Consider the following 27,703-nt stretch of genomic DNA (forward strand, 5'->3'; position numbering starts at 1 on the left):
TCGTAACAGGAGCGCAAGGACAGCACCTCGTTAGCTCCAGGATTTGTGATGGGTCAGCTCCAAAAGCTAGGCCCAGGGAGGTGCGTTGAGGAGTGGAGGCGTACTTGGCCTGTAGAAGAGATGGCCTGTGGGAACCACACTCTGCACCTCTTATGACTTGGGTGATCAAACAACTTATGGTCCAAACTGGGACACTTTGAGAAAAGGGAGCTTTAATAATAATTATGCCAGGATAATAGATGTAAACCGGGACTATCCTGGACATATGGTCACCCTATCCATGGCCATTTAAAAGATTTGTCCTTAATGTGAACACTAAACAACAAAAATCTCTTTCCTTTTTACTAACACCCTGCATAGGCTGCTTCCTGCTGAGGCAGAACCAAGGAGCTAGGCCATGGTTCAGGCAGGAAATGCTACTGGACACACAAAAACTCTAAATCTGGGGTAATAAATAAATCAGCCTACTTACAACAACACTCTTAAATTCCCTCTCAACCCAAACTCAGTACTTCAGCTATCCAGCAATATTGAGAAGAAACATGAAGTGTCCATGAATTTGCCTTGACCTTTTTTTGTGTGTGTGAGGAAGACTGGCCCCAAGCCAATCTGTTGCCAATCTTCCTCTTTTTGCTTGAGGTAGATTGTTACTAACATCTGTGCCAAGCTTCCTCTATTTTATGTGGGATGCTGCCACAGCGTGGCTTGATGAGTGGTCCTCGGGATATGAACCTGTGAACCCCGGGGTGCCGAAGCAGAGTGCATGAACTTAACCTCTATGCCACCGGGTCGGCCCCCGCCTTGACCATTTTTATACAGATCTTCCTAAAATGTACCTAACCTTTCCTTTTTTCTTATACAGAGAAAATAGAACAAATTTCTCCTTTTTCTTAAATCATTCCTTAACTTCTCTGAGCACCAATTTCCTCCCTTATGAATTGGGAAGAATACCCACCTTGCAAAGCTGTTAGGGTTAAATGAGATACTGTTTATAAAGTGTCCCAGGATGTAGCATGTGGTAGGTGCTCGTGACAGCATCATCCTTGTCATCAAGTCCTGTGCTGCTGGGCTGTTAGACTTGACACCCTCCAAGGCTACCCTGACTGCCCGGAATGGCTCAGCGCACAGGGTTCCGCAGTCTCCAGGTAACTTTAGTTTTGACCTCCTCCCTCAGCATCAGACTGTTAGCTTTCATGTCTGCGTCCAGCCACAACTGCAGCCTCCCTTGCTCATGGCTCCAGATCTGACACAGGCTGAAAAGAAAATCCCCAAGTCTGTCCAAGTCCTGTGTAAATTGGTTAGGCTCTGCATAGGGCCAGAGGAATCAAGTGGCTGGGTCTTCATGTTATTACTACTACCTTGGCCTTCTCGCCTTTTTCAGTTCTGTGGCCCTGTTTTTGTTCCCAAGGGCCAGGCCTACAGTGGGGTACATAGGAACCAACAACCCATTCTTCCAGTTGGCACAGCTGACCCTGCAGAGGATTGCTCAGACTTAAGTACCTTGTATCCTTCCCATCCTTCCAGCCCTTCCCAGCCTCTGCATGTGGTTCTGACCATCCTTCGACATCAAGAACCTGGCCAGAGGGAGGACAGTTTCAGCACACGTGTCACTGTAAACAAGCTGTGATCCCCTTGTTACCACCACCCTCTCACCCACCCTGAGAATCTTAGGACAGAAGGAATGAATGGTGTAGGAAAAAAAACTTCTAGGTAAGAAATGTGTTTTTTTCTCTTTTTATGGGGAAAAAAGTACACCACAGTGTTGAAACAGTTCGTTTAATTAGTTGATATACGGTCTGTACTTAGACAAACACTAAGTTCTACAACATACATAATGTCAACATGGGAAAATACCAACTTTGTCATTGCACATACCAGTAAATAAATACATTTGCTCCAGAATACCAAAGAGTTTATTCAAAAAAGTCACTTAATAAAAGCGCAGTTTTGCAAGTTCATCTAAAACTCCAGATAATTTTGAACAAAAATAAAATGTCTGATCACTCCAAAATAGGAAAAGACAATCTTGTGCAAATAGACATACACATTCTAGGCATTATGAAAACTGGCTAAATGTATGCTCCCAGCAAGAGAAGTGTCACCCATCCTGACCAAGCCCCCTTTGTCACCAAATGCAGGATTAAAGAGGCCAGAGTCGGGCTTCCCTTTCTAAGCCACTCTAGGTTACTCTAGGAAATTCTGGATCTCAGCCTAATCTCCAGCTCTGCCTGGACCTTGATGCCGGAAGGGGGAGGGACAGTAGGGCAGAAGAGGGAAGGGGTGTGATGTCTTTCTTAGGGAAGAAAAAAGGCACAGTGATGAGCTAGAAAAGGTAGTGATGAAAGCAAGGATCAACTTTCATTCACCCTGAATCCTACTGCAAAGCTTTGACAGTCCAACCTCATTTTGTATGAAAGACAGACCCAGAAAAACGATGTGGTTTGCTCAAAGTCACATAGCTACTAAGTGCAATAGTGCTTTTGGTAAGACTAACTTGCCTCTCACCCTGTTTGAAAAGTTCCATAACCAGACCTGTCCCAATACTTCTGCTATGCCTTTCCCCCATACCCTGAGATGACAGAAAATTGCAAACGGGAGGTACGGAAGAACAGGTGACCAATAAGCTCAAACAAGAGCCTGTCCCTTGGCCTATTCCTGGGGGCTGCTACAGTTCTACAAGCCAGGGCCCAGGGCAGTAGGGAATCAGGCCCTACTCAGTGCTGGGCACCACAAGAAAGCACTCACTCATCTATCTGGAAAAGTGTGCTCTGAGGCCATCTGGCATCCCGAGGCCGCAGGGATCTCTCGGCTGGGATGAGGGATTAGAGAGGGGAAGGCCAGTGTTCATGCAGAAGGGAGAACCAGGGACTCCATCTCAGAGATGGGATTTGTGCTTCCTTAACAGAACCAAGGACACGGCCGGCCCCGCACCTCTCCTCATTGCAGACCCCACTGTGAGGAAAGCGTGGACCTCTTGGTTTGAAATCACTGTTGCTTGTTAAATTTAGAACTGCTTCTAAATAAATGGTAAATTTATTTAGAGGTAAATGCTCCACTCTTTCCAGCATGAAGCTTCTACAACGTCATCACCCTTCTTGTCACTGAAGGAGGCGGCTCCAAAGGTTCTCTTCTAGCCTGTGATTATCACACTCCCTGGCTTCCAACCCCTGTCCTCAGCATGGTCTGGACCTTACACACTCCTTCTGAACTAGTGTCATGATTTTTAAGGCACATTCACTAGAATATGTTCAAATCCATCCAAAAGCATGCATGCAAAACACCAATTCCTTCAGATAGTGCAGAATGGGAACTGGAAAACTAACCCCTTTCCTGGATGGTGTCCTCCCAATCAGAACCTTGAGAGAGCGAGCTGGTCCTTTCCCAGGCGTACTTTCTGATCGAAGAACATGAAATGCACCAACAAAATCCACAGGTGATCACAACTACATCCTTATTCCTTTCCTACTCATCCTTAGCAACATGATCATAATAAGAAACCTCAGTTGATTGTTTCCAGATTGCCCTTTTCCCCAAATACACACACACACAGACACACACAGAGACACAGAGCACCTTGGAGCCAGAAGGAAAGAAAAGCTAGAATTGCAGGAGTTGGGGAAGTGAACTTCACTGCTCTGCAGAAGAACTGTTTTGGGGCAGAGGGTGTAGAGTTTTGGGGTGTGGCCCCAGGAGTTGTTAGAGAATCGGGAGCAGTTACAGAGGAGCTGCCTAAGGTTCCAGCTGCCCGACACCCTTAGGGACTGCTCATTCCATCATCAAGTTCCCTGCCCAACCAAGGACCAGCTGGGTAGAGGCTGTGACGGGCGAGAACTCTTACTGTGGGAGAGGCTGAGCCCAGGTGGTCTCCAGGGGCCCTGGCAGCTTTATGAGTCTTTGGGCCCATGGCTCTGAGGCCAGTGGTCAAGGAAAACCAGCATCACCGGGAATGGGGTCCTAAAAACAGACCTTGTGAGGCTGGGTCTCGAGCAGGTGACTCAACTGCTCTTGCTTGTCACTCAGTGCCCAACAGAGGGTTTTGTTGCTGAGGTGACCTTCCCCACACCTAGACCGGAAAGCTCAGCCCATGTTTCTGAACGTATGAAAATATGCAGCCAACGCCCTCTCCTGTGTACCAGAGGAGAAAGCAGGGGACACAAGCTTTCCATTGTGCTTCTGTTTTTTCCATTCTGCCACCAGGATCCAAAATAAGCCTGTTCTACCTTAGAATTGTAGATGCAGAGAAACAGCTTGACCAGACTTTAGAGATCATCTAGTTTCCATCATCCTAAATGTCAGCGGGTCTCTTCTCAAAGTCAGGAAAAGAAGAACCAAACTGGGACCGTGGAAAGGAGGATGGCACCACAGTATGTCATTGAAAAGGGGCCAGCTCCAGTACAAAAAGTTCTAGTGCCCTCGAAAAGGCCCCAAATCAAGAGCTGTCTAGAAACTAGACCATGTTAACAAAAATGAGATCATTGGAGGGGCCTCTCACAGAGATGTATGCCCAAGTTGAGGGAAGATCCAGGCCAGAACAGGTCTGCCTTGCTTTAAGCACTCAACATAGGAAACCCTAGCCTACAAGGAGAGTGTGTTACTTCCACTTAGGTCAAAAGAACTCCTTGACCTCCCTCACCTCACCTAACATGTCTAAAATATGACTTTTATTTTTTAAAAAAATCAATTTCTACATAGCCTTTCCAACCACATCTACTCTGAAGTAAGGAACAAGTCCTGCTTGCTTCCCACTGATTTCTGATCTCCATTTAGGCAAGTAGTCTCTGCCAGGATAAACGACAAATAGGCAAGAGCTTAGAGGTCCTAGGTCTGCAGGGTAAATGGTGCCATCCAAGGAGAAGGATGCAGGTGGAGGGAGAGACCAGGCCCAGCCATGGAGCACTCACACCCCACCTACCTATCACACCTAGATGGAGAAATGGGCAGCAGCCCTACTAAGCCTGTCAGGGAGGAGCCAGACAGCTTTCAGCAGCAGGGAACTGCCCAATTTCCTACTGAAATGGTTTCAATGTCATACATCAACTCTGATGTTTTTTAGTCTCTGGAATCAGGCAAAAGGGCAAGGGCCCATGGAATGGGCCCCAGAGAGGCCAGAGAGCAGGAGATAGCAATTTTGTAGGGGATGGTGGGAACAAAGAAATCAAGGGCGCTGAAGTTCTGAACTCTGCCACTAACCAGCCACGTGACCCAGGGCAAGTCCCATTTTCTGAGAGTGGGTCACCTAAAGTGACCAGTGTGTACTAGTTGATCTCTAAGGGTCCTGCCACCTCTCATCTCTTGTGATTCTAAAATACTCCCTGCTTTCCTCCTCCTGTCCCATTCCCACCCAAGAAGAACCACACAGAGAAGCCCTCAGCAACTATGACTTGGGCTGACTCAGTGGGAGCACAGGCAAGAGCACCTGGAGCTAGAAGTTTTTCCTGGAGCATGCCAGGGCTTAGGACTGGTGCCCTGCCAGCCAGAGCCCCAGGCATGCCTACCTATGTGCAGTGTGGGGCTGGTGACCTAGGCCCTGTCCACATTTCCTGGGGGTTGTACAGGGGCTGCTCAGCAGAGAGCTCCAGGGGCAGTTGACAGGGCTCCCAGGACAGGCCTGATGAGGGAACCTGTTCCAGACACCTCCTGCATGCTGAGCCTGTGGCCTGTGTGCCCCATCCTCTAAGACATCTGGCCTTGAGGGTCAGCCTCCTGCCACCCCTGCACAGAGAAAACCTAGAGAAATCAAATAAGCTAGAACCCCAGGCCAACAGCCACTTCCCAGAGCCACAACCAGGTCCCTGCAATCCTGACAAGGTCCTGCCACTCACCTTGCCCCAACCTGTAGTTTCTCTCAGGCCTGGCTGAAGCCATCTCAAGTCGGAGGACTTTCTGTAGTTGTAGGGGCCAGGCTAGGCTACCAAACTCTTTGCTATGTAAAGTCAGTGTGCCCTACACATACTTTAACACACACATACTCATGTGTCCTTCACTGTTGGGGACCGCTGTCATCTGACTCCTGGGCTGAGTGGATGGCTGGGCCACAGCAGCCCTGCGTTGTGCTTCCTCTCCCGCTACACCCCTTCCCGCCTTCCCAGCTGAGGCAGCTGCCTAGCTTGGCAAACATGATTGCAGCAGGATACTAACCCAAGAGTGGGGGTGTGTGTGGATCTTGGGGCACAGAAAGAATTCCCTCTGGTCCCTTCACACACACCCCCACTTCTCTGCCTCAATGGTGGAGGCAGAGGAGCCAATTCTTGGCTGGCTTGGCCAGGGAGCCCACTGAGAGCCAAAGGTTCATCTGGCAGGAGGCCTATGTACAGAGGGTAGGCAAGGCTGTCTCCACAGGCAGGCAGGCAGGCAGCTCCTCTCCAGGCTGAGAACCCCAAAGGGCATGAGGAGGCCTCTACTCGCAGGCCAGCTTGCTGTCGAAGCTGGACAGGGCGATGGCAAAGGCCTGCAGCGCACACAATGGGTAGTTGTAATCCATGGTGAACACATCCTCTGCTACCCGGCCAAACTGCATCACGATGTAGTCCGCTGGAGCCAGGCACAGGCGGGGACAGAGAAAGACAGGACAGAGCAGGGATGGTGGAGATGGAGAAGGACAGACAGACATCCAAACCACAAGAAGGAAGAGAAAGTGAGATGCAGAGATGTCAAAGAAATCCCAAAGGGGAGAGAGACAGACGCAGTGCAAGAAAAGGCAGGAGAGAGGAAGCAGGTGACAAAGGAGAAAGATATATATACAAACACCAGAAGACAGGGAAGAAGAGAAAAAGTCCATTCAAAAGGTGGACTCCCCACACCTGACACCCTGTTGAGTGCACAGGATCCAGGGTCGGGGCTCCAAAGGACTTCATCCAGGGCCTCCCAGTCATGGTTAGAAAGTTCTTTACGTCTCACCTAGCTGTATGACCCACGTCCTTAAGCTGTGGTCTATATGGGCACAGCTAGGTGAGCTTAACCCTGAGCTAAGGGCCCCAGGTATCTATCATGTGGACAGTAATGAGTAAGGGCAGAGACACTCACGGTCATTGCCATGGATGATCTGGAAGTTCTTCACGGAGGCCTGTGTGACGCGCCCATGGAAGTTGAGTACGTAGGACTGTGTGTCATCGTTCCAGACAGGTGTCTTGTTTTGCAGCTCGATGATACTCTCCGTGTTTTTATTCTGCCAGCGTGCTAGCAGTGTTTCATGCTCCTGGGAGAGCAGCCTCACATAAGCCCGGCCCAGGCCTTGACACCATGACCACCCCAAAGAGGGATCTGCCCCAGGGGTGGGGGTCGTTAGATTTCCCTAGACCTCCAGGGCTTCTCACACTGTGTCTCCTACACATATACACACCAGCTTGGGCTCTGCCCTTAGGAGCTCGTGTGAAGACTGGGATGAGGGGGAAGCGGGTGGGGGTAGAGACTCACGTTGCGGGGCCGGATGGAGACTCTCTCGTGAACCATGTTCATGCCTGGGACAATCACACTCATCTTCCGTGGCCCCTTGAAACCTAAGACATTTGTCTCCTGGGAAACAGAGAAAGAACTCAACACTGGCTGTCTGAGGACTCTACTTAACCTACTAGAGAGATGGGGGGAGGGAATAAAGATGATGGATAGTTTCCACCCTCTCCACTTGAATGTCTGATAGGCGTCTGTCAACTTGACATGTCCAGAATCGAGCTCCCACATCTCCACTCTGCTGAAAACAGCTCGCCTCAGTTAATGGCACTCAGGTTTTCCGTTTGCTTGGGCAGACTACTTGGAGTCACACTTGACTCCTCTCCTCTCACATCCCACTTCTAATCCATTAGCAAATGCTATCATTTCTACCTTCAGATTATATGCAGAACTTATCACCCACTCCTCACCATGACCATGTGTCACTGAGATCTCAGTCATAGCCTCTAACTGGACTCTGTCTCCATCCTTGGCCCCCTGCCCTCCTCCCGTCATCTGTTCTCACACAGCAGCAAGTGGTCCTGTTAAGTCGGATTGTTTTCTTCCCCAGTTCACTCAACGTAAAAGCTGAAGGTCTTACCTCGCCCTGCAGGGCTTCACACGATTCGGCCCCATTACCTCCCTCTCCTCACCATTTACTCCCCACTGCGTTCACTCTGCCCTCCTTGCTATTCCCCCTATGTGTCAGGCACTCGCCAAGTTCTCCCCGACACCTACACGGCTGGCTCTCACTTCCTTCTGGGCTTAACCCAAGAGCTAGGTCAGTGTGGTCCTCCCTGCCATCCTTCCTAAAAGCTCACATACACACACCTGGACATTTCATATCCCTCTTCCTTTATTTTTCTCGTCTTAGCATTTATCAGGAACATCCTTTTTGACTCTATGTCTGTTTTACAGCTTGTCTCCCCCTGTTGGGGTTTAAGTCCCACCAGGGTATAAATTTATGTCCCTTGTTCACAACTATATCCTCAGTGCCTCAAACAGTCTCTGGAACATGGCTCAGTAAGTATTTGAGGAGAGTCGGGCTGCCTCCCCAGAGTTGACCAGCAGGTGGCACCGTAGGCTCATACAGAACAGCTATGGATTCCCAGTTAGCCTCCAAGAACTGCCCATGTCCAGATTAATGGGTGTACCAATCCCTCATTTTAAAATGAAGTGGAGAATCTCCTGTATTTATATTACAGTCTGGTCATTTATGAGCTATGTGACGTTGGCAAGTGACCTAACCTCTGAGCCTCAGTTTCCTTATCCATATAATAAAGAATAGGATTGAGCTCTTAAGTTGAACACTCAGTGAGATGAGTATGCAAAGGGCCTGTGGTCCATGTAGGACCTGGAGGAAGGACTGGAGGGATGCACCAATAAGAACCCAGGCCTCCTGCCTCCTTCCCAGGCGACTCCCAGACTGGGCTGCACAGAGCCAGGCCTGGTTCCCAGACCTCCCCAGGCACATCGCCAGCTCTGGTCTGAGTTCTGAAGACAAGAGAGGGCCAGAGCCCCTTTCCCAGGCAGGGGCCACTCCACAGAGAGCAGCCCACCTCAGCACAGGCTTGTTTACCCACATAGATAGATGGGATAGTCCACAGATCAGGCAGCAAGTCCTGAGTGTCATGTCTAACTTGGAGACCAGAGACCCAGGAACCCAGGACTCACATAACACACAGCCGCCAGCTCCTGACGCAAGGTTCCACTTTCCAAAGTGGAGGATGACGCCTTCTGAGGGTTGACTCCATTGTCATAAACAGTGAACTTAGTGCCCATGAGGTTGGACCTGAAGGACAGGCACAATCAGTACAGGGTCATGCACCCTCTGCCCCAGGGCAGGGACCAGCTCAGAGTCTGTCCTATGAGGAGTGTGCAAAGCATTCTGAGCTGGGCCAGGAGCAGACCTGGGGACACACTGCTCACTGAATCCCCATCCTTGAAGGCGCTTCATGGGCAGCAGGCCTGGACTTGCTCTGAGTTGAATCAAAGAGCATTTCAGTTCAGTGAGGGGAATTTAGGGAGGTAAAGCAGTTCCAAAGAAAGTTTCCCTGGAGGAACAGGAGTGCTCCCTGTCACGGGAGGTGAGCAAGCAGAATGGCATCTGGCAAGGCCATAGAGGAGACTCAGCACCCTATGGAGTGTGGATGAGACGATCTCTGTCCTGGCCAGGCTGTGAGTCTTGGTCCAGCCCCATTCTCCAGCTAAAGCTTCTATCACTGCTAAGCTTGATTCATGCTCCCCAAATCTGGCACTCTGTTCCTCAGCAAACCCTCCCTCCCCGAGGCCTAGCTCAGAGCCTTTCCCCAACCCCAAGGTTGCTCTCTCTTCCCTCAAGGGCTCACTCTCAGCCCTGCCCCTTGGCACTGACAGTGAGGCTAAGGCGGCTCTTCGATGGTAGCCTACATCATCAGTGACATCCTGGGGTCTGTTCCATCACTCTTGGTGGGCCTGGGAGCAGCTCAGAGTGAGGTGTGTGAGGCCCATCTCCAGGTCCGGTTCTAGGCTGGCACAGACCTATGGTTGGATCTGATGGACAGAGAGGATCCTGGGAGAGGCTCTGATCCCTGGTCTAGAGCTCCTGCAGGGACAGGACATGGCTCTACAGAGGGCCTGCCCCTGCCCCTCCCTCCCACCCCACCTACTTCCCAGGAGAGTGCTGGTACCGGAGTTTCCCGATGTAGCTGTCCCCTCCTCGAGACAAGTCTGTTGGGTCCACAGAGATGAGGTAATTGGAAGTTTTACTCTTCTTTCTCTTCCTTCCCGCCAGGAGGAATACCTTGGGGAGTGGAACAAGGTCACGTTCCAGGCCCAGCCTCTGGTCCATGCACGATCATGGTGCCACTCACACACCTGCACTCACACGAGTGACTCTCCCTTGCTTCAGCTCCCGAACACACATATGTACACACACACATGTGCAGTGGCAAACACAAAGGTATGCACTGACCAGGCACGGAGGCTCTGTCTCTGGGGGAACTGAAAGGTCAGTGTTTGATCTGAAGCTTCTGGTTACATTCCAGCCCCTAGGACCTCAAGCCTGCCTAGGTGAAACTGCACATCCAGGCCAACCTCACCTTCTTCCCATCCTCGCGGTCCAGGTGCAGAAAGTAGGTGGGGTACATGCCCCGGTCCATCCCCTTCTTGTCCCGCGTGATGCGGCACTTGATGGTGATACCCTGGGGGGCGGGTCTCAGTGCAAACTCCTCAAGATCCTGGACCTCAAGATCCACGGAAGGCTCTGGGACTGTCGGGCTGGGGGCCGAGGCTGCCTCCTACAGGGGAGAAGAGGAGCCTCAGCTCCAGGGAGTCTGAGCAGCTGAAATTGATGGTCTGGGATCCAAAGTAACCTCCTGATGTGGTAGTGGTGGTGGTGGTGGTAGGAGATAGGGCAGGGTCCCTGGGATGTGGACCTGGCCATCCTGGCCCTGGGGTCAGCAGCTAACTTCTCAACCCTTCCCTCACCTCAGCAGTCCCCGGGGAGAAACAGCCCTTTCTCCAGGAGTGGGGGATATGGGCAGGTTCTCAGAGGTCATCCTGTCCAACTCCAGCTCCCCCAGCTCCTGGTCTGGCTGAAGAGAATGAGTGGCAGGGTGGGAGGACAGAAGAGCTCAGACCAGAGAAACTCTTGATAGGCATCTGGGTCCAGCCTTTGGCTCCAGGAAAGCCAACTCTCCATCATTTCTTCACATTCACTGCACCTCTAACCTGGATGACCAGCCCTCCGAACACTGCCATCCACCCTCCTACTGGGCATGAAAGCTCCCCACTTACCTTGATGGACTTCCTGCTAGTAGCGGAGCTGGGGCGGGTGTTGCTGTTTAGCTGGGAGGAGCTGGAGCTATTCTCGTCCTCATCCTCCTCTTCCTCTTCAAAGCTCATGCTACTGGAGACACCTGGGCCAGGGAGAGGAGCAGGAAGAGATGAGTGGTCACACATACACACCCAGAGAGACACCTGTTCACAGGCAGAGTCACCTGTACACATACACACACAGACAGTGCCATATGTACACACATACATTCACACACACTCCACACATATATCCAGATACACACGAGGACACACAGTTTCTCAGATGCATGCATGAACTGGGGCTGATCACAATCTTCTGGGTATCCTCCCCCCAGCCCCCGCCCCAGCTTTGGCTCAGTCCCTCCATCCAACCACCCTCCTCTCTAGCAGTCAGTGTCCTGTCTGCTTTGTCACAAGGCCTGAGTTGGGCTGACCCTGCACTGGGAGCCTCCATTTCTGGCCTCAGGTCTACTAGAGGCCTTGGCTGGCATAGGCCACAGAATGTACCTGGGAATGGCCCAGCTCCTTACTCAGCCTGACGTGCGGGGCCCAGGGACTCCTCTTCTCCCCAGCCTGCCCAGGGCCCTCTGTCTACATGCTTCTCCCCATCTGGAATGCCATTCCCAGCCTCAAGTTGCCTCAACAGTCCATTATCTAGGAAGCCGTCCCCGATCAAATTCCTCAGAATGTGTGGCACTGCCGGGCTTCCCTCTGCCACACCTTGTGCCAGGGACTCCCTGGGGCAGGCCTCTTGGTGGGGAACCTTGGCAAGTTTCCTGGGAGGATCTGCTCTGCCTCTCGGCACCCTGGCCCTGCTTCCCCTAGCTCAGCAGACTCAGCGGGAACATCTTGCAAAAGCTTTTTCAAAGGAACCAAAGGGGAAGGAAATCTGTCCCCAAACCTAGGCCTTACTGGGGGCAGGAGCTGGGGAGACAAGGCTGGGCTGGGGCTGGTTGGTTACCCTGGTTCACACTTCTTTCCCTTAACTTGGCCTTATCAGGGGCCCCCACCCAAGCTTCTCATTGGTCTCCAAGTGTGCCCCCCACCAGGGCCTGGGAGGGGCTGGAACAGACACAGGAGGGCCATGCTCCCCCAAAAAAGGTGCATGTGGGACCCTAGAATTGAGCTTTGGGGGTGTCACTGGACCTCCACGGGGCTCACCCTTCCTCTGCATCGTGGCACGGAGGTCCTGCCCGCTGGGCCGTGTGCCCCCACCAGCTGCCGTCTCCCCGGCGTCCTGGGCATGGTCCGACTGGCCCACAGTCAGGATCTGCACTGCGCCTCGGGCCTCAGACTTGTCTTCTGCCAGTGCTGCTGGCCCGCTGGTGCCTGCAGGCCACGGACACTCCTGAGTCCCGTCCAGGGGCGGGAGGGGAAGGGGAGAGCTTGGATTCTCAGATGTCTGTGAAGTGGGTGAAGGATGAGTAGGGGGACCCTCTGCAAAACTTCATTTGCAAAACTGATTTTTAAAAAGCTAATGACTGCTGTCAGCCTCTTAATGATTGGCAAGCTATGAAGGGACATGGGCTTCCTTTCTTCTGCTGTTCCCCCAAATTAGTTGCCAAGGGTTGGTTTGCAATGCCTCAACTCCTAGGCAGACAGCAGCCATAAACAAAACCGACTGCATAGTGAAAAAGACGAGATGGAGAACGAGGATCAATCCAGACCATAGCCAGGGCCACCACTCGTTCCCAGACGTGGCCAGGTACACTTACTGATGCTGATGTTCCCTCTCTCTCTCAGACGAACACACATGCAGTAACTCATACACATCATTACAACACATGGTGCCCCGTGAAAAAGACTGAGGTTGGAAGAAACTCGCTTTCCCAAATGGACAACCTCCCATGCCACGTCGGCCTTCCTGCCCCAGTTGCCACAGCTTCAGTAACAGAAGCAAGACTGGGCCCACACAGGTGGCAGCCACCCTGCCTGGCTGGGCTATACCCAAAATGCTGCAGTCAGTCCCAGAAGCCTAGGGACCCTGACATACCACATGACCCCAAGGCCTGGAAATCTGCCATGCACAACGGCTGAGGAAACAGGGCATCCAGCCAGCAGAGACAGGCCTCGGGTCAGGGGCCACCATAACTGTCCTTGATCTCTAGGGATCTTTTCTGGAAAGGGGGGAGGAGAGGAAACAGACTGGCCTTGTCACCAGAGGGTGGAACTGGGATTGAGTGAGTGCTGCACAAGCAGGGGGCAGGTGCCTGGGAGGCAGTGAGCCCCACTGGAGGGAGTGTCCCGGGTCAGGATGGAGGTAGCAGGTGCTCAGGCCAGGTGGGTAAGGGGCTTTCTGGGTCACAGCTGAGCTGGACTTCACTTCCCAGCAGTATGGAGGGCCTGCCCACACCCACGGGCTAGCCCAGGTACCCATGAGCTAGAGGAGGCCCGTGAGTCAGCTAGGTGGCGACCCTGAGTGCCCTTTTGTGCCTTCACTGAGGCTTCCCACCCTGTCCCTCACCTCCGAGTAAGGAAGATCAGCCACCCCCCAACCCTGCAGTGGGGGCCGGGCCTCCTGAGGAAGACTGCAGTGAAGGCAAGCCAACCTTTGTGCTTCCCCTTCTTGTCCTTCCTAGAGGCCCCGCCCTGGTCCCCCGCGGCGGCCGCTGCCTTGGTTCTCTTGGCTGAGGCTGGTGCTGTTGGGTGGGCAGCTCCCAGCTGCACACTGGCAAGTGAGTCGGCCTCTTGAACTGCTCAGGAGAGAGCCCGAGACAGAGAGAAAGAAATTGGCACTAGGTGAGACCAAAACTCCAACTCAGACACACTTCCCAGCACATTTCCCAGATCCACCCCAACACCCAAGCCCTACCAGGCCTCTGTACCACTCATCTCTACCAGGCAGAGATGCCCAGGGCAGGCCAAGCTGGAAGGAGTGGCACCCCCAGCCCAGTATGATAAAGTCAACAGCCTGGCCCACATCAGGATCAACCAAGAAGAAGAAGAGTCAAAGCTCTGGGCCAGCGAACTGTCTGAGCCTAGGCAGGGGGAGGGAGAGTGGGAGAACATGGGTCACTGAAGATGGTGGATGAAGACAGAAAAGGCTACATCTCCTGAAAGAGACCACAACTAGTGCAAGCACTCCAGGGAGCCTGCACCGCCTTTATGGGATGGGCCCACAGGAGCCTGGGTGCCAGAGCATCCTGAGGCAGGATAATAATTCTGGGATACAAGGAGCTGCGCACACCAACACAGAGGTCACGGAAGGGTCACAGCAGGTGGCCTCTGAATTCTCCACACATTAGAACTCCAGTCTGCTCAAATTCCTTGAAAAGTTTCTCATTGCTCTGAAGATGAACACCCATATTCTCCTGCCAGTCTGGCTCCTCCACCTCCCTCCGTCTTGACCTCAGCCTCACTGCACTCTCCTCACCTCCAGGCACCCCAGGTCCCAGCCGCATGGGCTCTCTCAGTGCTCTGTACATACTGCACACCCTCTTGCCACAGGGGCCTTGCGCCAGCTGTCCCACTGCCTGGACTGCCCTCATGACCGTTGTCCCCTCCCACTAACACCCACGCATCCTGCAGAGTCCACTTCAGGCATCACCTCCTAAAGGAAGCCTTCCCTGACCCTCTGGGAGCAGGCTCTCTGCCATTCACTCACAGAGCCTGGCTTCTTTCCACAAAGTACACCTTTGACATCTGTTTAACTCTCTCTCCCCTTCTAGACCTTAAGGTCCACAAGAGAACAGAGACCATGCCCGTTTGTGCTCACCCTGGACCCCTGGCCTCTAGTCCAGGGCCTGACACAAAGTAGGCTCTCAATAAATATTTAAGAAATGGATGAATATATTACATGAATGAGCACGGCCAGCAGATCAAAACCTGTTTGCAGGGATAAACCGTCAGTGCTGACTGATGTCAGACTCCCTTATCTTCCTCTGGGAATGACCTTGTATTTAACACCAAGAGCCAGCAGAGGGCAGAGCAGGAGGCGGCTAAAGCTGCAGGTGGGGTTGGGGGGCACTCAGAAACACCGAGCCCAGGTCGGCCAGCCCCGTGGGCAGCAGCCTCCCCAGGGCTTTGCCCACCACTTAGAGCTGGGCAGAGACTGGGCCCCAGAAGGGCAGCACGCACCCCGCCTGGTGTGGAGTCTCAGCGGGGAAGAGCTTTTAGCTGATTCGACCTTGGAACATCCCCTGGCTGCTTCAGTTTTCAAAGCCCTGAGGCAGAGGATTTTTCCTCACTCTTCAGGGGAGGAAACAGACCCAGAGAGGGTGAGTGAGTTGGTCACAGTCACAAGTGAGCAGGTGACCAGTATTGGCCTGACCAGAAACTCTGTCTTCTGACTTTGGTCGTGCACTCTTTCTGGAGGTGCTGCCGTCTTTCTGGGGCCTGGCATGGCCCCAGCACGCAGTCAGTGCTCTAGAAACACCTGCCAAGATGACTGCACATCAGTGACTTGCAGGACTCTCTCAAAGCCTCAAGATGTTGGCAGGACCTAAACTCCCAGGAGCGGGCTTCCCTCGCATGTGCAGCCTCAAACGGTCAGGTGCCAGGCTTGGCAGGGCTGGGATGTCCACACGACAGCAGGCCAGGCTCCACAGGACCCAGAGTACCCTTGGGAGAAAGTGTGAGGAGGAGGCTGCCAGGAAAGGGTGAGGCCAGGGGTCAGTTCTATGTGGAGCAGCTGGGGCCAAGACAGGAGGCAAGGCTGAGGTCCCTGACCCTCTCCTCTGAAGAGCCTCTCAGGTGGGGCGCAGGCATACCGGCTGTGGCCCCCGGTGCTGAACTGAAGCACACACAGTGGGGAATTACTATGAAGGAGCAACATAATATAGCGGAAAAGCCATCTGGAGTCTGACAGGCCTGGGTTCCAAGCCTCGGCCTGATGTTCACTAACAGTGTACAGGGGTGAGTCGTCGAACCCCTCTGAGCCCATCTCCTTATTGAGCGGGTGAGGAGAATGAGGTGTTGTGAGGATAAATGAGATAACGCAGGGAAAGCACCTAACACCAGGCTTAGGCCCTGGCCTAAAGACAGCCTTCATATTAGACATGAAATGGGTTTCCTCAGAGGAATGAGTGCCCAGAGGGGACCGAGTTTGTCCTCTGTGCCAAGCCAAGACTGGGCAGCAGGTGAATGAGACTCTGTAGTGCCCTCCAAGGCACAGACAAGGGTATCTAGTAAGCTAAGGGCTGGGTTAGCAGAACCTGAGACACTGTGGGGCAGGGTGTGGGGAGGGCCCAGCAGTCAGACGAAGAAGGTTAGTCCTGAGGTGAGGCAACTACCAGTAGTTCGAAGTGGCTGGAGGCTGCATGTCCTGAGGAAACCACAGAAGGAGGGGGGCACCTTGGTTGCTAAGGTTCCTTCCAACTGCAAAAGCCAGATGCCTGCGACATTCTTATAGTCACTATCTGAGGAGAAGCCACCAGGATTACCAGCACCAGCAGGGGGCAGTGGAGTCTGAGTCCTTTCAGGCTCAGAGAGACCCATCCTCTGTGCGACCTAGGGTGCTCTTAACCTACAAGAGGGAGGGCCTTGAGCATAGGGATGAAATAGAGCCATCCCCCAGCCAGGATGAGCTGCAGAGAATTGCCACCCCCAAGTGGGCTCTGCAAGATGAACCGGAGTGTGCAAAGATGGGAACTAGAGGCTGCTGGTCACCACGGCTCTGTGAAGGGACCTGCAGGTCAGAAGCCAGGCAGACTGAGGGTGTGGGGACCCCAGGGAGGGGAGGCAACAGGTGTCTGTCGCCAAGAGACACTAGCTGGCATGGGCAGGATGCTGAGATAGATTCCTCTCAGGAGGCAGAATGCTGGTGGGGAGCAGACTGTTCCGCTCTTAGGAGCTGCCTCTTGCTCTCAGTGAAACGCTCCAGATCAGAAACCCAGACCATTGAATTCCAAGATCCATAAGGTTTCAGCCCCAACAACTGACTCAGGAGCCAACGGCCTGAGTATACGCAGGAGCCCAAGGCTCCGGGTCCCAGCCTCCCTCCGCTGGCCCCACTCAGCTGTCCACCTGGGCTGGGGGCCATACTCAGCCTGGGCACACCCTGACAGAATGAGCCCCCCACCTCCCTGGGTCAACAGGAAGTCCCTGAGAGCCTCCCTAAAGCAGTGCTGTGGTGTGAAGCACATGCCAGCACAAGGGCTCCCCAGGCTGGCTGTCCCAAGAGCAGGGTGTACCTTGGTAGCTGGTGCTGCCACTGCTGCTGAGGTAGGACTCCACCAGGGGGGCCTGCTCCTCCGACTGCCGGGCCCGTCGGCTCCGGGGCCGCCCATCGGCATTGGCCTGCACCATCAGGGGCTCCTGGCGTTTCTTCTTCTGCTTCTGCTCCAGCAGGGCCCGCTACAGAGGTACAGGATAGGCACAGAGGTTGGCAGCGTGCCCTGGAGGGCAGCCCACCGCCTCCACCCAGGAAGGGCTTCCTGACTGGGATGGCAGAGAAGGCCCTGCTTGCTCAGCTGAGTCCTAGAGGTCAATACGGGGTCCACAGCCCACTCTGGGCCAAGACCTTATGTCTTTGGTGCCCTGAGAATTGGGGTCCAGGAAAAGGAGGCAAAATTTAGCCCAGGTAGCTGCCCCAGCAGGATCACAGCAGATATCCAGCCCTCTAACTGCAGTCAGCCCAGCTGCCGGCCCAGCCAAAGCCCCATGTACTGCGGCAGTGCTAATGCTGAAGCTGGAAAAGCAGAGAGCTTCTTCCTCCCACCAGACAGGCTCACCCCAGGAAGGGGGACAACCCTTCCCCTCTGCCCTTGGAGAGCCGATCCCAGACTCTGGCCAGGACGCTGAGTGCTGACTGCCCTTCAGCCTGACCCCAGCCTCACTCACCTGCCGGTCAAGCTTCTGCTGCCTCAGGTTGCTGCCCTCATCATCTAAGACACTGCAGAGGGAGAGAGGAGGGTTCAGGGCCTGCCCACAAGGCAGCAGGGAAGCCCAGAGCCCACCCCCAGCACATCTGGGTTCTTGAAACCCCTCCCATCACAGCTCCTGGGCACATGGGAGAGGGTGGGAGGGTGAGGCTACTGTCTGGGAACCAGCTCGAGACAGAAAGGTGTGAGCCACATTTCTGCCCCTTTGGGAGCTTATCTCCTGCTGGGATCCCTGCTGCCCCAAGGACTTCCCAGTCTGTCTGGCCCCAGTAAGTACAGGAGGAAACTTTCCCCTTGGGCCCATGAGCAGGGCCAGGCCTGACTGAGATCCAGGGGAACCTGTCCAGAGGCATCACATGCAAGCTAGGCCCAAAGCCCAGCTTCAGACCCAGGGGCCCACCCCCTCCAGCTCCCTCTCGGATCTCACCAGCTCTTTCCATCCTTTCTGGAGGAGGCTGGGTCCTCTGGGGCAGACTCTCTCCCGATCTGTTCAAAGCAACCTCCTGGCTCTCCAGGTGACAGAGTGGAGGTGCCAACACTGCCCATCCCCTTCCCCACTTAGAGGGCTGAGGGTCCCCTCATTTGAGAGAGTGAAGCTAAGAAACCAGCTAGTGTCTCAGGGCAGGGCTAGGGCTGGGTGGGGACATCTGCAGGGCAGACACAGCACATCAATGCACAGCCCAGCAACCAGCCACCAGGCCCTTCCTGGCCACAGACATGGCACAGATGGCATCAGGGCATCAAATCCTAGAGTCACTAAGGTCTTGGGATGGGCAGCATCATCTCACACAGACTGGCCTGCCTCCCAGGAAGGCAGAGCACAAGTAGGAAGCTCCAATCACTTAGCTACCTTTCCAGTCCAAGACATATGCATGAGATGTAGGCCCACCCAAATTCTACAGAAGCCAAAGTCAGGACAGCTGCACGGGGTGGGGTTGGAGCATGAGGATCTGAGCTCTGGGAACCCCCAGCTTCCCTGGCCCAGTTATGCTGGAGCCCGCCTCTGAACGAGACTCCACGTGTGGGCACCTGCACAGGCATGCCCGAGTGCACTAGGTCTGTGTGTGAGGCTGCAAGTCTATCTCATGCCTGTGCACGCACAGAAGGGGTCCAAATGTGTGAGGGTATCTACACGTGTGAGCATGTACCTGGATACACATGCATGCAAATGCCTGTGGAAGAGGTGGGCGTCCTTGTGAGCAGGTGAGTACAGGAAGCATGTAAGGGGGAAAGTGGAGGTCAAATCACCCCGAAGACAAGCTGAAGCCATTTCCACCTCCTCCTGACAGCAGAAGCCCTTCCTAGGTGGAATAGTAATTGACCTGAAATGTCCTTTCAGCTCATCCAAACTACTGTGTGTCTGTGTTCAAGTCCATGGACTGCAGACAGCGCCACCCACCCCTGGCTTCCCCCATCTGCCTCCCTGGCCACAACCTATGAGGACTCTGCATATTTTTAACTGGCAGCGGTCCTACCTCCTTGACATCTGGGAGGGTATTTCCTGATACCCATGGGCTGCTCTGCACTCACGAGGAGCCCCAGTTGTGATCTGGGGCCATGCACAGAACAGCCTCATTCCCTGAACCCTCAGCTGCCAGGGCACAGGAAAAACCCTACTCAACAGACATGCTTCTGAGTCAAGGCCTCAGTTTACCTAAAACAGCCCACCTGCCTAAGAGTGCACAGCTGCATGTGGGACTCCCTGAGGGCATGACCAGGACCAGAGAACAGGGAACCAGCTCCTAACAATTCAAGCTGGCTGGGACGATGAGCATCTCATCACAGAAGGATGCACCACCGGACAGAGGGAGGCAGCAGGAGTTCTGAAGAAAGGGTGAAGGGACTAGAGCAAGCAAGAGCCCAGGGCCCTGCCAGGTCCAGAGGCTACACTCTTTCACCTGTCTCTCCACCTTAGGCCAATGGCCCGACTGAATAACGCAAGGGCAGAGCGTCTGCTCACACAGACTTCAAAGAGTTAGTCTGCAGACACCACTGTCCTCCGTGGGCTGCTGCACGAGCAGTGCATGCTCATTCATGATTTCCAGAACATGGATGCAAACTGCAGTCTAGGCTCTGTGTGGTACCTGGCTGATAGGCGCAACGCGGCCTGAAATCCAACCATGCTCTGCTTGCCAAGCTCTGTGCCTGGGCACGCATAGGGCAGCCTGTAATCTCAGTCATGTGAAGAGAACCACAGGAGCCCATGTCAGCTCCGTAAGAGAGTGCTGGCTCCCCTTCCTGCCAGCAGGAGAGGCCATTTCATGGCTTACTGGGATGATGCAAGCCACTCGCGCTTTCACAGGGCAGGGCTGGGGCAATCATCTGGGTCATCCCTGGAACTGGGCTTGGCTGAACAGGACAAAGAAGATGACTTCGTGGTGCTGACACTAATATCTAGGGTCATTCAGAAAAGGGGACATCCAGCTGAGAGGTAAGCTCACATTAGCATAGCCAACTCCAGAAGTGCCAGTCACTTTGGCTGCCCAACTGACACAAGATGGTTCCAGCTATAGTGGTCTCACTGCCCAGTGTCCCCTTATTGTCCTTAACCATGCAGTGGGGCCTTTTACCACCACAGGCCACTGTCCCACTTTCATGTACTTCCCACATAGTTATGCGCTGGGAAGGAGGCTGCCTTCCATGAAGACATTACTTCCTCTTCCTTGGCGCCCACCTCCATTCCCTGATCGGGGAGAATGACAAAGAGCCACAGGCTTTGGGAACATGGTTCCTGGGTAAGACTACAGGTAGAATGGATTAAACCACAGGCCTTCAGAGAAAGATAGATGAATACAAGGGCTAGGCTTCTGAAGAGATTCCAGAAACTCAGATGCCCTGGAAGTGCCTAGAGAGCCACCCACCACCTCCCTCACCACCGGGCACGTTGGAGCAGCTGGAGGAGGAATGGAGCATGCAGGCTGGGGAGAAGCAATGTGTGCCTGGTGGGTAAGAATATGGCTGGCTGAGCAAGACTCAGCCAGGAGGGCTCACAAAAACCCACCTAAAGGAGGAGGGGGGCAGCAGCACGTGGAGGCAAGCAGGCTCCTGGTGTTTCTAGGAGAGCCGCAAAGGTCCGAGGGGGCCACAATCATGTGGCAAGGACAAGCTCGTACTCGGTGGGTGTTTTTGCCTAACAATGTATCTGCAGCACAACATCTGTCCCTGGTGAATAACAGAGACTCCCAGCAAACAGCAGCGTGTTGGGACAACAATGACAACAATGATGGCTGTCCCCAGGGAGAGCAGAACCGAAGCTACTCTCCCCTCCTCGGTGGGCCCAGTGCCCCTCCTCTCCGGCAGCCAGCCCTGCCTCATCTCCTACCACAGCACCTTCCCAGGCATTGGCCCTCTCACCAACACTCCCCAGCCTGCCTCTTTCTGATGGGCACTGTTTTAGGCAGCATTAAACGATAACCACAAGAAGAGACAGTAATGGCTTTTTAATGACTTGGGCTCCAATTATGGAATCACTGCCAAGCCCAGGCTGCCAGCTGCAGCCCCGCCAGGAGACTCGGACAGGAGACAGGGCACTGATGGATGGGTCTTCCAGCTGACCCTGGCAGCTCCTTCATTATGGTCACCTTCTGCTGGGGGCCGGACCAGGGAGACCCAGGAAAGCACAAAGCCACCGGCTCATGAGGGTCAGAGAAGCCCAGTCTGCCGTGTCCACCAATCCATCCACTCTGCCCAGGGTCAACGAGGTGGTCCCTTCACCTCGCAGGGAGACAGTCCTTCCACATCCCCTTGCTTCCCCTGAGATGCCTGACAGGTATCTGAAGAGTGAACCATGCTTGACAACAAATGAGGACAGGGGCACTTGTCCTACGGGCTGGAAAAGCCAGACATGGCCAACATATTTAGGAAGCCGATTCTCCCACTCCCTCTTCTTAGACCCCACCCCTAAGATGCTCCAGCTAATCCATCAGAGCTGAGGGCCAGGCCAACGTAGGCACAGACCACACTCCATGCTCCTTCGCCCTTCCCCTTCCTGCCCTCATGCTTTCCCCTCAGTCACAGTGGAAGCTGCCCCTGCTGGACCCAGGAAATCAGGGAGGTGGGCTGTCAGGAGAGGAAATACCACCCAGGGTGTCTGCCTTCAAACCTGTTCTTAATGTCAAACCCCCCCAGGACGCCCAGATCTGTGGCTTCTGTTGCCTAGCGGCTGCTTGTAACATCATGGAAACACAGTGAGGGTGAGAACACACAGTGGGGGTGGGAACACACAGTGGGGGTGGGAATGGGGGAGCAGCTCTGAAGGGAGAGGACCATGCTGCTTGCGAGAGTTCCAGTCTTCCAGCCACTGGCTCCCAAACTTAGCAGGTGCATTAAAACTACTAGGGGCACTCAGCCCTCACTTGGTAATTCAGAACTGCTGAGGAGGTTGCCCCAGGATCTATCCCCCACCTCACTCTCTCTTTTAAAGCAAGTGACAGAGATGATTCTAATGCTCAGCTATGCAAATAGGGACGATGAGCCACAGCTGGTGATCTCTAAAGAACAAAAAAGAAATTAGAGAGCTGCTACAAGGCTGGAAGTATGCAAATGCAGCCTTATGTTCAGTTGGGGAAAGAAATAGTCTGCAGTTCAGTGAGTCTAACTAGGCCCCAGGTAAGACTGTGCAGGGGGTTAACTGAATAGCTAGAGGGGTGGTTTGAATGGTTAGAAGACAGGTGATCACTAGGAGCAAGCCCAAGTTCACCAGCAAGCCAGGAAACATGTCCTCAGGCCCTATGAGGAAAAAACGGGAGGGCGCTACAGCCAGGCTGCCACATGGAATCACAGGGACCAGTGACAATGACTTGTGGGCAAGACGAAGAAATGTAAGTGGCATGCTAGTCCAATTAGACAAACATTCAAAGGTTTTTGCAACCACGGGTCACGCCATAGTCAAGGAAGGTTTCCAGCATCATGCTTCCCTTGGTTAGTGTGTTTATTGATGACCTGAAGACAAGGCAGGCCTCTCAGCGGACTCAAGGGTGATGCAAAGCGGAAGAGATACTAGCTTTCAGCACGGCAGTATGAACTCAGAAGACTCCGGACAGCTACCAAAGGGCATAACAAGCAGAAACCTCAGTGGAGGAGGTCAAGTGTTACATGTGGGGACCACAACCAGGTCTTCCCCATGCAGGCAGAATGAAGGAGACAGGCCGGACATCATCCTGATGAAAGACTTTGGGGTTTTGTTTACAGAGGCCTCAAGATGACTGGTCAGTGAGTCAAAGCCATCCCACGGGATGGCGAGGGCTCAAGGGCAGCACCAGGAGCAGGGGTCCAGAGTGAGGAAATAACAGCCTCACTCAGCTGGATGCTAGATACGCCACACCCAGCACACTGCGTGCAGCTCCCAGACCCGAGCTGGAGGAGGGCAGAAACCAACCTGAGGGCATCTGGAGGGCCCTTGCTCCCTGAATCATTTCCATCAACCTTGTATTTCCTGCTCCTTCCACCCCAGGTAGCAGCAAGAAGACTTCCCAAGGGGGCTTGGGGTGGGAGTGGAGATAGCTTCTCTGTGGATCTAGGAGCAGAGGCTCTGCTCCTCCTCCATTGTCAGAGGAAAAGCAGTGGGCCATAGCATCTGGGGCCCCTCTGAGGCTGCCCCCAGAGGCAGAACTGAAAGAGTCAGGAGTCTTGCTTAATCAGTAATATTCTGCTCCCCAGAAAGCAGAGTGAGGAAGCGGTGGGAGGATCCTAACAAGGGCCAAGAGGAGGGGAAACGCAGAGACATGCTTACCCCAAGAAAGAACTTTCTAATGGCCACAGCCATCTGATGGAAGGTCGTTTGCAGGGATGCTACAGGGAGTATGCACAGAGGACTGGACGGCCTGGGAGGGCCCCTCCAGCCCGAGGTTCTCGTTCTCTGAACTAGAGCTGTGCTTTTCCAGCAGCACTCCAGGAAGCGCCATTGTGAGGGGAGAGAACTGCTTCCCTCAGGTGTGCTGAGAACCCGGGTGGGGCCAGGAAACCAGGAAGTCCTAAAAGCTACCTGGGGATGCCACTTTGATTCAAAGTAGTGGGCATCTTGTCTATGTGGGTCATGCTAGTCACACAGCCAAGAACCAGATGCAGTCCCTGCTCCCCAGGAGTTCAGGGCCTGGGGAGGGAGACACCAGGCAATGGCTGCAGGACCATGCAGATGGAACACCCAGGACAGGGTCAGCCATCACTCCCACCCAGCATGAACCTCCCTGTCAGTGCTCCACCCACAACTCATAAAAGCTTGTAAAGTTATGCAGTAGGGGCATTTAATATTCAAGAACACAGGTAAGGAGAAAACAGCAGATATGGGAATTATTGAAACAGAAAAAAATAAAAGGCAAAAAAAAAAATTCCAACTGTTAAACTTTATAAACTAAACGGCTTCCTTCTGAATCAGAATGTGAGATTAATCCATGATCATTATGAACTGAGCCACAATTACTCTTAAGAAGATTATCATCAACTGTCATTGCTTCAAAGAAAATGAGCCAAGCCAGGGAATGCAGGTGCAACCATCACAGAGGGAGGAAACACCCGCCAGGAGCGCTAACAAGAAATCGACCGACCTCTCGCCCCCAAACGAAATGACACAGTCCATTCTGACATGCTGTGACATTAGGGAAACCTCACACCAGAGCACATTCACACATGCCCATCCCCCGCATCTGCAAGTAAACCGCCTTGCCTGTCTTCTGCCCCAGTTTTCTCTGTGATCAGACAGGCATGTGGCTTTGACTGCAATCAGCAGCCCAGTTAATGCAAGGGGCAACTGCACCTCCTCCTCTCAGCCCAGGTCTCCCCATTCTGGAAGTCTACACCCCAAGTCCAGTGCTTTCTCAGACTCAGAGCAGGCTCAAAAAGTTCCCAGCAAGGCAGGAGAGATTCTGGCAACTTCTGAGTACAGATTGCCCCCAGCTAGAAAACCAACCCTGCCTGCCACAGAGCCAAAGGGTGGGGGTGACAGAGCAATGGGACAGCAAGCAGGGCAGGGCCACAAGGGTGCTGAGTTGCTCTTCAGGGCTAGGTGTCCAGGGTGGCAGGATTCTGTGCTCCAGGTGGAGTGTGTGGGCCCAAGAAGGAATGAGGGGATGGGCGGCTTGGGCAAGTGCCGAATCACTCCTCAGGATGCCAGGGCCTCGGGCAATCACTGGAGGCCAGGGCCATTGCCCAGAGACAACCCTATCTCCCTGGGGCCCCCCTTCTCAGAGGCAGGCTTAGCCCCATCCCCCAGTTTGAAGCAGACTTCCTCTGAGACCTGTGCACTCTACAAGTTATGATGGCCCTTGGCTCCTGGGGGAGGCTTCCTTGAACCATACCCAGGCCTGGCCCCCAGTCTGCCAGATCCTAAACACACCATTACATCCACAACCACAAGTGCTGCCCCTTCCCTCCCTTATGAGCTAGTCTACAGCTACCACCCCGCCACCTGCATCCCCATTCAGCTACTTCCACAGCAGGAGGCCACTCAGCCCACAGGCACTACCCAGGCACCTCTGCTGGGTGGCTAGAAAAGGTTAATGGTACTTTGAGGGGCTGTACTGTCTTCTAGAAGGTCCTCAGGCCACATGTGTCAAGAAAGCCAGGATGCTCCAGAAACTACCTTGCCCAGAGCCTGGCTGCCCTGTGTGGGGTGGCAGCTCTTCTGAGTCAGCACAGCCCCAGTCTCCTGAGGGGAATCATCTCCCTGGTCCATGTGAGATTCTGAGGAGTGACTGCATATGTCTGCAGGAAACCCTATGGGTGACTCATGAGTGTACACGTGTGTGTGTCGGCAGAGGGGGCACCCACAAATTCCAACCTGGGAAGCCCTGAAGCCCCCAAAGGAGCTGAGATTAGAAACAACAGCAATTCTCAAGAGAAACCCCGAATCCCCAGGCCAGTGACAGGTGCTTGTTTGCAGAAGGATCTGCTTTTAACAAGCCTCAGGCGGTTTCAGCTGGTTTCCATTTCGGATGCTATCTGGACAGCTCAAAGAAGAGCTCTGTCAGAATTATTTTCTACCAGTGACTGGAATCAGGTCCCTTCCCGAAAGCAGGCTGTGTTATAAGGCAGGTCCTGGGTGTCTGTCTGTTCCTACCACCTACAGGAACGTGCACCTGGGCTAGCAATAACGTAGTGGACCTTAACAGTCCCGCACCCTTTTTACACACATGCCTCTCCAGGAGGCCTAGAGACAGCCCCGTAGCCCATGGCAACCAAGGAGCCAATGAGTGGCCAAGGATCTGGTGCTGCCATGGCAATGAGCTCCTTTCCAGTGGTAATAGAGAGAATGGAGTAGTAGATGGGGAAAGGCTGCCACCTGTGTGAAGCCCCGAGACCCTCCCCAGCCCCAACCTCCACACAGGTGGGAAAGCCCAGCTGTCCTTGGGACAGACGTTAGTGTCAGGGAACAGAGGGTGGCTGTGCTTCCCTCAGTGTGCCTGGGTTTTTGAGTGCTCTTGTTCACGTAAAGGCAGTTCTACGTATTAGGAGTTGGTGTGTGTCCAGGTATAGACCCATTAGGAAGTGGATTTCTGAGTCTCTGAAAGATATGAGTAGTACTTGTGAGTGGGTAGCAGATGTCAAGTATTCTCCAAATACAGGATGTGTGTGTACATGGAAATGTAGGAGTGCACCTGTGTGAGGCCAATAATCAGTGTGTGTGTGTGTAGAGATACACGGTCCGTGTGTACATAAGCAGCCTGTGCTCTTGGTTCAGAATAACTGGCTCCAGGAATTCCTGCTTGGAGTGTGTGAATCGACAGGCAGGAGCCTCTCTGGCCTAATGTGCCAACGTCCTGTGGTTGCACGCCTGCAGATGTATGGGTGTGCGCATGGCTAGACTATCCTGGCCTGTGACCTGTGTGCTGGGCCTAGGAGGGGGCTCCTAGCAGTGTGCACTCCCTCCCCAGCCGCCGGACACATGGCGCTGCCAGACCCAACAAGGCCCACACAGGCCCAGAGCACTGGCCCCTTCCAACAACCCGGGCAGATAAGGGGGGAAGCAGGGCAGGTGGGCTTCAGTCCGCTGGGACCCTCAAGGTTGCGGTAGGAAGATCTAGCGCCTCCAATACGCGCCCCCAGTGTCGGAACAGATGGGGAGGGTACCAGTGCCCTGCGTCCCGGCCCGGTGTCCCCGGACAGTCTTGCGCCCCGAGTTTGGAGTGGTGGGCGCCCCCGCCCCGGCGCCCTCGACCCTGCCGCCCCACGCCCTCCGCGTTGGAGTTTGGTGCGCCGGGCTGCGCCCTCAAGTTGAGGAGAAGGTGGGGGCCGGCGTCCGCGTACCTGTAGGGAATCCAGTCGGAATGCGGCTTGGAAGTCATGTCTCTCGGGGTCGGGGCGGCGGCTGCGGCTCTGGAGGCCGGGGCCCGCGGGGGACGGCGCGGGGGCCCTGCTCAGCTCCCGGGCCGCCCAGGGCCGCATCCTCCCGGGCCGGGGCGCTGGGCCCCGCCGAGGCCCACGCTGCACGCCAGGGCCCCGGCCGCGGGCTCGGCGAACGGCTGTCTGCGCTGCGCGATGGGCAAAGCGGCGGAGGGCGCCGTGCGCGCGCGAAGAGGCGGGAGAGGCGGCCCGCACGGCCCGGCGCGGCGTGAGGGGCTCGGTCCCGCGCCGAGGGCCCGGCCCTGCGTGGCAGCGACGGCCCGCCCCCTCCTCCCTCGCCCCGCCCCCGAGGAGACCCCACCCCCAGGCCGGCTCCCGTGCCT

At 54.3% G+C, this 27,703-nt stretch overlaps 1 protein-coding gene across 1 annotated transcript in view; it reads right to left on the reverse strand.

Annotated features, from left to right (window-relative positions):
- Positions 1-1,760: 1,760 nt before the first annotated feature.
- Positions 1,761-27,703, reverse strand: part of TUB (TUB bipartite transcription factor) — a 65,603-nt gene continuing 39,660 nt past the window's right edge. Inside the window, 11 exon segments of the mRNA XM_046685405.1 lie at positions 1,761-6,531; positions 7,024-7,195; positions 7,414-7,512; positions 9,100-9,217; positions 10,095-10,207; positions 10,506-10,703; positions 11,203-11,324; positions 12,385-12,552; positions 13,773-13,916; positions 17,355-17,517; positions 18,004-18,055. Of these exon segments, the coding sequence (XP_046541361.1) occupies positions 6,398-6,531; positions 7,024-7,195; positions 7,414-7,512; positions 9,100-9,217; positions 10,095-10,207; positions 10,506-10,703; positions 11,203-11,324; positions 12,385-12,552; positions 13,773-13,916; positions 17,355-17,517; positions 18,004-18,055 (1,483 nt within the window). The 3' untranslated portion in view covers positions 1,761-6,397.

The sequence above is a fragment of the Equus quagga genome, chromosome 14 (genome assembly GCF_021613505.1).
Source record: "Equus quagga isolate Etosha38 chromosome 14, UCLA_HA_Equagga_1.0, whole genome shotgun sequence".
Taxonomy (NCBI): Eukaryota; Metazoa; Chordata; class Mammalia; order Perissodactyla; family Equidae; genus Equus; species Equus quagga.